The sequence below is a fragment of the Gavialis gangeticus genome, unplaced genomic scaffold (genome assembly GCF_001723915.1).
Source record: "Gavialis gangeticus isolate Ggan-Ray unplaced genomic scaffold, GavGan_comp1, whole genome shotgun sequence".
NCBI classification, from domain to species: domain Eukaryota; kingdom Metazoa; phylum Chordata; order Crocodylia; family Gavialidae; genus Gavialis; species Gavialis gangeticus.
Genome location: NW_017729022.1, coordinates 74,549,784 through 74,558,349, shown reverse-complemented (window position 1 = coordinate 74,558,349; position 8,566 = coordinate 74,549,784). Strand labels below are relative to the sequence as shown.

The 8,566-nt window shown below is 42.9% G+C and overlaps 1 protein-coding gene across 2 annotated transcripts in view; it reads left to right on the top strand.

Moving 5' to 3' along the window:
- TRIM24 (tripartite motif containing 24) overlaps window positions 1-6,547 on the top strand; it is a 76,297-nt gene extending 69,750 nt beyond the window's left edge. The window contains exons 17-18 of one of the 2 annotated variants that reach the window (XM_019515397.1): window positions 3,504-3,653; window positions 5,782-6,547. In XM_019515397.1, the coding sequence (XP_019370942.1) occupies window positions 3,504-3,653; window positions 5,782-5,991 (360 nt within the window). In that variant the 3' untranslated portion in view covers window positions 5,992-6,547. Of the gene's footprint in view, window positions 1-3,503; window positions 3,654-5,781 lie in introns of those variants that run through there. The other variant, XR_002096903.1, reaches the window with a different exon arrangement.
- The last annotated feature ends 2,019 nt before the right edge of the window (window positions 6,548-8,566 follow it).

The window sequence follows — 8,566 nt, the reverse complement described above, 5'->3', positions numbered from 1 at the left end:
TCTAGTGGCCTGTTACAAACTAGTCAGAGGGGACCAGCAGGCACTGGGGAAGTCCCTGTTCCCCCGAGCGCTACCAGGAATGACCAGGAATAATGGTCACAAGCTGGCAGAGGGTAGATTTAGGCTAGATATCAGGAGGCCCTGCTTCACGGTCGGGGCGGCTAGGGTCTGGAACCAACTTCCAAGTGAAGTGGTGCTGGCTCCTAACCTGGGGGTCTTTAAGAGGAGGCTAGATGTACACCTTGCTGGGGTTGTTTGACCCCAGTACTCTTTCCTGCCATGGCAGGGGGTCGGACTAGATGATCTACTCGGGTCCCTTCCGACCCTAGAAACTATGAAACTATATCCATTTACAGCTGAGCCATCTGGGTGCAGCCTTCAGGATGAGCCCAGAGCAGGACTTGAATTCATGCCTCTGGAGCTATCGTGAGATATACACGATATGATTGCTCCCTAAATGTTTTGTGGGACCTGAACACCAAGAAAGGGAAATAACTGTTTAATCTAAATCTTGTGTTGGTCCAAGAACAAATTTTTACATCACGTATAAATGTTAAGCTGGAAATCAGAAGGAAGTTCCAACCTTGAGAGCAGAGAGGTTTTGAAATGGTCTTCCAGTAGGAGTTGTGAGAATAAAATGTGAAATTAGTTTTAACTGGAACTTATATGACATGGTTGCCTGCACTAGTAAGGGCTGGACTCAGTGACATTGGGAGGTCCATTGCTGTTTTTTGTTCTTATACAAAAATTGAAATTCTATGGTCAGTAAATCCCAGTAGAGATTTAATGTGAAACTAAAATAGTAATTCACAGCAAATTAACAAACTTCTTATACAGGACTATAAAATAAAGGACAATTAGAACTAGGAAGAATTCAAGTTTCTCAATCAGAACAGTAATCCTGAAGATTCCTGCCCAGCTGCCACCTAAACTTAGAGGCTCCTAAACTTCTTAGGTGTCTCACTTTTACCATAAAGTGAGTTCTGCTCTGCACATGCCCAGAAGCCCTTCCAGGTAGAAAAAATGTATTTGTGTAGTAATATCATGTGGGTGTGTCCTTTTCTCCCTCTTTCATCAGCATGAAACATATTGTTAAAAACTTTTTAAGTCTAGATCACTGAGCTAAAGAGTTAGAGATTGGGTATATGAGAGAGATGAAATGATAAAGAAAATGTCATGTAATGTGTATATATAGATTGCATATTACTGGGCTTGAGAGGTTTTTCTTAAAATGTGGTTTTATCTACAAAAGAGACTTGTTAATGACATGGGATTTCATGTCTCATTTCCGCTTTACATACTAATTTGTCATTAAAAAGTTACATTTTTTTCCTAATAGTAGCCCTGCAAATTCAACCTGGGATTTTAAAACCACATTAATATATTTCACCAAATCCCATCCTTTGTGACGCATGCATATGCTTTCCCATTAGTGAGCTTGCAACAATTTGATTAATTGGTCTTGTGAATGGAACTTAGCAAATGGACAGATTCACAGAAGTTTAGGGCTGAAAGGGACCTCATGAGATCGTTGGGTCCAGCCCCCAGGCTCTGGGCGAGAGAGACTCTCTGGTTGACCCATCTAACTAATCTGTCTAGATCCTTCTGGATCGTCAGCCTACCCTGATGCATGGCCACACTTCCCCACAGCTTAGTGTCATCAAAAAACTTTGCCAGTTAATGTTAATTCATGTACAAAATCAATTCTTGAATTTTACTTTCTTCAGCACTTCAGGCTTAAAGTTAAGTTTGTTTGGGGTTTTTTACCATATCTTTTCAGTAGTTCATATTGCTGTTCTGAGTGTGGATTTGCATTATGGAAGTATGTGTGCGCCGGGGCGCATATAGTTTCATAGTTAGTAGGGTCAGAAGGGACCTAAGCAGATCATCAAGTCCAACCCCCTGCCATGGCAGGAAAGAGTACTGGGGTCAAAATACCCCAGCAAGGTGTTCAGCCAGCCTCCTTTTAAAGACCCCCAGGCTAGGAGCCAGCACCACTTCTCTTGGAAGTTGGTTCCAGATCCTAGCTGCCCTGACAGTGAAGTAGCACCTTCTGATGTCTAGCCTGAATCTACCTTCTGCCAGCTTGTGACCGTTATTTCTAGTCACTCCTGGTAGCACTCGGGGGAACAGGGACTCCCCCAGTGCCTGCTGGTCCCCCCTGACTAGTTTGTAACAGGCCACTAGATCCCTCCTCAGCCTTCTCTTGTGGGGGCTGAACAGGTTCAGGTCCTGTCCTTGTAGGGCCTGCCCTGCTGCCCCCTGATCATGTGAGTGGCCCTCCTCTGGACCCTCTCAATGTTGTCCACACCCCTTTTGAAGTGCAGCGCCCAGAACTGGACGCAGTACTCCAACTGTGGCCTGACCAGTGCCGCATAGATGGGGAGTATCACCTCCTTGGACCTGCTCAAGATGCATCTGTGGATGCATGACAAGGTACGGTTGGCCTTCCTGATTGCATCCCCACACTGCTGGCCCATGTTCATCTTGGCATCAGTGACGACTCCAAGATCCTTTTCTGCCCCTGCAGTAACGAGAAGGGAGTTCCCCAGCCTGTAGGTATGGTGCTGATTCTTCCTCCCCAGGTGCATCACCTTGGACTTGTCAGTGTTGAATCCCATCCTGTTCTCGTTCACCCACCCCTGTAACCTGTCTAGTTCTGATTGCAGCCTATTCCTCCCTTCTAGCATGCCCACTTCTCCCGACATATTAGTGTCATCTGCAAATTTGAACAGGGTGCTTTTTACCCCCTCGTCCAAGTCACTGATGAAGATGTTGAACAGTGCGGGCCCGAGGACTGAGCCCTGCGGAACCCCACTGCCCACATCCCTCCAGGTCAAAAATGACGTGTACACCACCACTCTCTGGGTGCGGCCCTCCAGCCAGGTAGTGACCCTCCTGACTGTAGGCATCAACGCCAGTCTCCTAGTTTTTTTAATGAGAACGGCGTGAGAGACAGTGTCGAAGGCCTTCTGAAAGTCCAGAAAGACTACGTGCACTGCTACCCCTGCGTCTAAGGATTTTGTGACCTGGTCACAGAAGGCCACGAGGTTGGTCTGACAGGACCTGCCTCTAATGAACCCATGTTGGTTGCCCGTAAGCATAATCTCCCCTGCTGGCCCCTCGTAGGCATGCGCCAGGATAATTCTCTCAAAAAGTTTACCCAGGGCCAAGGCATAGCTGCAACAGAAAGCTGCATGGGCAAGCCAGGATGCTTTAGCTGTTTGTTGCAACGTTAGCTGTTCATGTGCAAGAAACTGTAGAAAGCAACTACATCCTGTAGCTAAGGTGATAGTTTTAAAAAGTAAAAATGCATTTGAGTTGCTAAAGCAAACCATTATGACAGAGCCAAACTCTAAAGTACTAATATAACATTTTTACATCTTCAAACTGTTTTTCAGTGGCAAACCTAGGGAGGTTTTGTTTTTCCTGAAGGTGACCATTCAAAATAGTGAACTGCTTACATGCACACAGTTGTTCATCATGCTAATATTTTTCTGTAGGTACCTGATTACTACAAAATAATCAAGAAGCCAATGGACTTGTCAACTATCAAAAACAGATTACAAGTAAACCATTCATTCTACTCAAAGCCAGAGGATGTTGTGGCTGATTTCAGACTGATTTTCCAAAATTGTGCTGAATTTAATGAGGTCAGAAAAATAAAAACCTTTCTATTTGTTTTACAAGTTTAAGTCTTTCCAGGGGGGAAAAAAAAAAAAAGAACTTGTGGCAGCAGGTAGAATTTCATGATACACCTGACATAAGAAACTTAATCTTTGGTGACTGCAGTCAAAACTGTGTTGGTGTTGGATAAGTAAGCAGGGTAGGCAATGCCACTGAAGCAGGGAAGGAGATTTTTATAGCAAATAGTGGGTGCATCTACACTTGCATTAAGGCACTTTTTCTAATGCACATTAAATTTAGTACCTCCAATGTGTGAGGTACTAAAGAAATGTGCAATAGGCTGCCTTAATGTTCAGTAACAAATGTGCATGGTTTTTAAGTGACACTTAATGGTAGCCGATTTAACTGTGTGCTACCACAATTGCATGTTTTTTACATGATATTTTAAAGTGCAATAAAATAGGCTACTGTGCATTAAAATGCACATGTAGATGCATCCAGTGTGATTTAATCCTTACTGCTCCAAAGCAGAAGCAGAATTTTTGGAAGCAGAATTTTTATGTCCTCTGTACTTTTCCATTCCTAGATGGGCTGCCTTCTCAACCCCCTACAGAATAGATTTTTTTCTAATGCCCTTCCTCCCTCTTCTAACCTTTCTACAAATGATGAACTTCTTATTCACCACCTCAACTTATCCTGTTCCTTAGCCAGCCTTTTAAGCTTTGTATTTCCTGTGCTGCAAAATTTCCAGCTACTTCTAGCTTTTCTTAACTTTAGTTGTTCTTTATATGAAGTGGGTGATATAGCAATGGGAAAGGGACACAGGTCCCAGGTGGGCTAGCAAAGGAAGGGTATTGCTAGCAGGAACAAAGGTTTGAACATAACTGGTGTCAGCAACAAATTGCCCGCTGTACCCTCCAATTGCACCTGGAAATTTGACCCGCATTGGTGGTGTAAAACACCTGAAGGCAGGGCTGTCTGACTCGTGGCATATGTTACTCAAGTGGCAAGGGCATCTGCTACACGTAAACACGAGCCCCAGACAGCCAGGCTCAAGAGTCTCAGGGTTCTTGGAGCTGAGGAGGGGCTGGGCAGGACATAGCTGCAGGAATAGGTGTCACCTCCAAGAGCCAGATTAACCCTTCCCTGGCCCTATAGCCATCACTGAATTAAATTTTTGGATTCTCACCCATTCACCACATAAAATTGTAGCGGTTGCAGGGCCATAGAAGAGTTAACCTGACTGTTGGTGGTAATACCTCCTCTTACAACTTTATTCTTCCCTTCCTCCCTCCCCATCTCAGCTCTGATTTGCATAGCTTGGAGGCTCAAGCCCCCTGCCTCCATTCCAGTTCTCCAGGCACAAACTATTATCAGGTATGGCTCTGGAAGGAAGGGATCAGGTAGAAGCCTGTAATTTTTGGCATGCCTGCCAAAAAGTTTAACCACCACTCCCTTAAGGCTTCCTAATGTTTCAAATATAACCATCATCCATTTGGAAAAGGGTATGGACAAGTGTATTAAGCTACAGTTCCTTAAAAGGAGGTGGGGACTTGCCATACGTTGCTGACACAAGAACTGTTCCTATATACATACTGTGGTATGTGAAAGCTTAACTTGTAGTTTTTGCCTTACTTCATCAAAGTTTTAACTTTCACACCCTGCAGGGTAAACTGCTGACATACAGACTTACCATAGAGCAACTGAGGTGTGAAAAGTTTTTACTTCCTTTTAACTCATTGTAATTAGTCCATTTGTTAATATCCCAAATGTTACTGTGTTCATATTCTGCTTTAAAAAAGTCTAATGGGTAGATAAATAGTTTAGCAATCTAAGCCTCTTCTCCGAAAGTTTTGATCCAACCCCTTTTTGAGGGGGCTAACTATAACATCTCTTGTCTGCTCTTGAGTGTTAGATTCAGTGGCAATACTGTAAATTAAAAAGTGTTTTTTCCAGTCTTGGCACTGCTCAAAATGTTCCCTCCATCATTGTTCTGCAGAATTCTATGATTATTTGCTACCTTACCTCCTAAAGATGAATATCTTCCATTTATACTTGTTTTACTGAATTTGCAAATACATTGGAATTCTTTGGGTACTTACGTATGTGTATAACCTTTGTATGATATGCTGATATTGTTAATTCACCCAACAGCCTGATTCAGAAGTAGCAGATGCTGGCATGAAACTTGAAGTATACTTTGAAGAGCTTCTGAAAAGCCTTTATGCTGAGAAGAAATTCCCTGTACAACCTCACTCCCGGGTTGAGAGTGAAAATTCAGAACTTGCTGATGACTCGGACAATGATTTTGTACAGCCCCGGAAAAAACGTCTCAAAGTAGAAGACCGCCAGTTCCTTAAATGAATCGCATGTACTGTTACGAAGCTTTTTTAAAACTAAAAAGTATTTATCTGTCAATTGTCAAGAAGGAAAATTATGACCATTTTGACCTGTAGGTTTGTGATGTTTACTAGACTTTTTTTCTCCGCCCTTCAAACACAAATCTACTGGAAATTGAGGCATGTGGAGAGACTTTTCTGTGATGTTCAATACTTACATCCCACTTTTGGAATACCACTAAAAGAGCAACCTGAGGTGACAGTTGCTCAACTCTGCTTAAGGGAAGAAAAAAAGATTTTGTACAGAATTAAACTGTAAAATGTTACATGAGTTCATCATGTGGCTTTCTCACGTTTTGAGAAAATGTGATATCACCAGACATTAATTCTACCAAAGGCATGTGGCTGGCCATAATTTGAGTTCCTTGTACTGTATTTAACCCCAAAGCCATGAAAGCAGATGATGTAATATTGTTGTCCTAGGATACCTGATTGGTACAATGGAAGTGTAGTTGCCCCCAAAGAAATTACTGGTGATAATTTGAAACATGTGGGGAGTGTATTAAAATATATTAAAAAAAGGGGGAAATTGTTTGGATTTTTTTATAGAGAAAGGAAGGTTCTTCCTCTTGCATCAGGAGTTTGATTTCTCCTGATCTGGTGGTGAATAAAAGCAACCAAATGCCTCTGAACTGTTCACTAAAGAATGAGAAATAGATTCTGTGTACGTGCATTAGCGGAAGTAACAACCAGTTTGCAAGAAAAGTGTGATTACTTTTACCTGTGGTTCTTGTTCTCTGTTTTTTGTTTAGGGTGAAAGTGTCCTCTTTGTCTAAAATTTTTTGATACTTTATTGACAGTTGAAAAAATTGAATTTTTTCAGAATGCAAAATTCCTGTTCCATCCCTTTCACGGAGCAGGTAGTGGGGTGAGTCATCCTAGGTTGATCTGAAACCTTGCAAGTTGGAAAGCATGAAACACTGTTCAGTATTCCTGCTGTCTTTTTTTTGCCTCTGCTGGCCCTCACCAGAGTTCTGGCTTAGTGTTTTTAAGAAAAGAGATATCACCCCTTGCTGTGCTCCAACCCTTCTCAAGCAATTACTGTTTTAGTCCCAGCTACTCAACTTCAGTACCTGCTTCATCTACCAGCATGTATGACAACTGAACTTCAGAAAATGTGGGCATGCTCTCCTTGCAGTAGGGGTTTGCTTCACTGGTAGAACATGTGATGGCAATATGAACTAATGAGCGACTGCCAAGAACACCTGCAGAAGCACAGACTTGCTCGACTGTGTGGCACTTGATGGGCTACTAAGAAGGTTGGAGGTTTGTCTGCTACTCTCTGGCAGAGCTCTTTGAAGAAGGAAAGCTTTCAGTGAGAAATAATGGAGGTGAGCCCTACAAAAAAGCAAATGATGATGTTGTTGTTGTTAGATGAGATGCAGCCAGATCCTTTTTACTTCTAGATTGCCAACGTAAACTTTCACTACAAAAACAGCCTGTTGTTTTAGATGCTACAGCAACAGCAGTATTAAAATTTCACTCTGCTCTTGAAATTCATTTTAGATTTGGCTTAGCTATAAACTTGAAAATCACTGCTCTCTTCCTGTATCCTGCTTCTTTGGGAAAATGTTGGTAACCTGAGGGAGCAGCTGCATCAGCACCCTACATTCCCAAGAGGCAGTAGAGAACCACCAGAGCAGCAGCAGTTAACATAGCAGGACTGGAAAAGCCACGTGTGGGTGGGTGTGTGTGTATAGCCATATGACACACCATACGATAGCTCCAAGTGCCTGTATAGGAAACATATCACAACAACTTTTCACTAGAAAGGTGAAACAAAAACAAAACATTTGCAATTGGGGGTAGATTTAGCTTTGTGTTCATCAGGTGATGTTCTGGTTTTGCCATTGGTATGCCTATGAGGGGTCTGAGGTGCAGATTTTAGTATACAAACCTCTGATCATTTGGTCAAGGGGGCTGCAAGATGCAGCACTGAGATAAATTTTGCTAGAATTGTTTCAAAGGCAAGTGAGGCTCATCCCAGGCTGCAGAGCTGAAAAAAGCTGTGTTACAAGCACAGAAGGCGAAGGCTGCATTAGGGAATTGGGAACAGACATTGTCACCTTGTAATAATCATATGGTACTGAAACTGCCTGGGAGGGTGGCCTGGATTCCAGTCTCTGCTCCAAAGATGGCAGAGTGAAGCTTCAAACTAGGGTGTCCCCCATCCCACCAACATGTTCTAAAAATGGGCGTGTCCATTTTCACTCATCTTCTTTTCCTTGCCTGCCTTTCCTATGATGTCCTTTCTACTAGGCCTGCTTTGAGAACACTTCTAAAATTGGACCTCAGAGGCAGGATGCTGCCTGGTGTGAGAGTGCTGTTAGGGTTTATGTGCTTTTTAGCAGTAAGGAGTCTGCATGTCCACCAGTTGCTTCTAGGTTTCTTTAGGTGGACAAAATGGTTGAAAATCCTAGTGTCAGCAAAGTCTCTTTGTTGAGTATAGGCTGTCAAAGAAGGCTGGGGAGTTGAGAAGGCTCAGGCTCACCCCGTGCATTAGGCTGCCCTTATCCAGTACAGGTTTCCCTCACTTTATG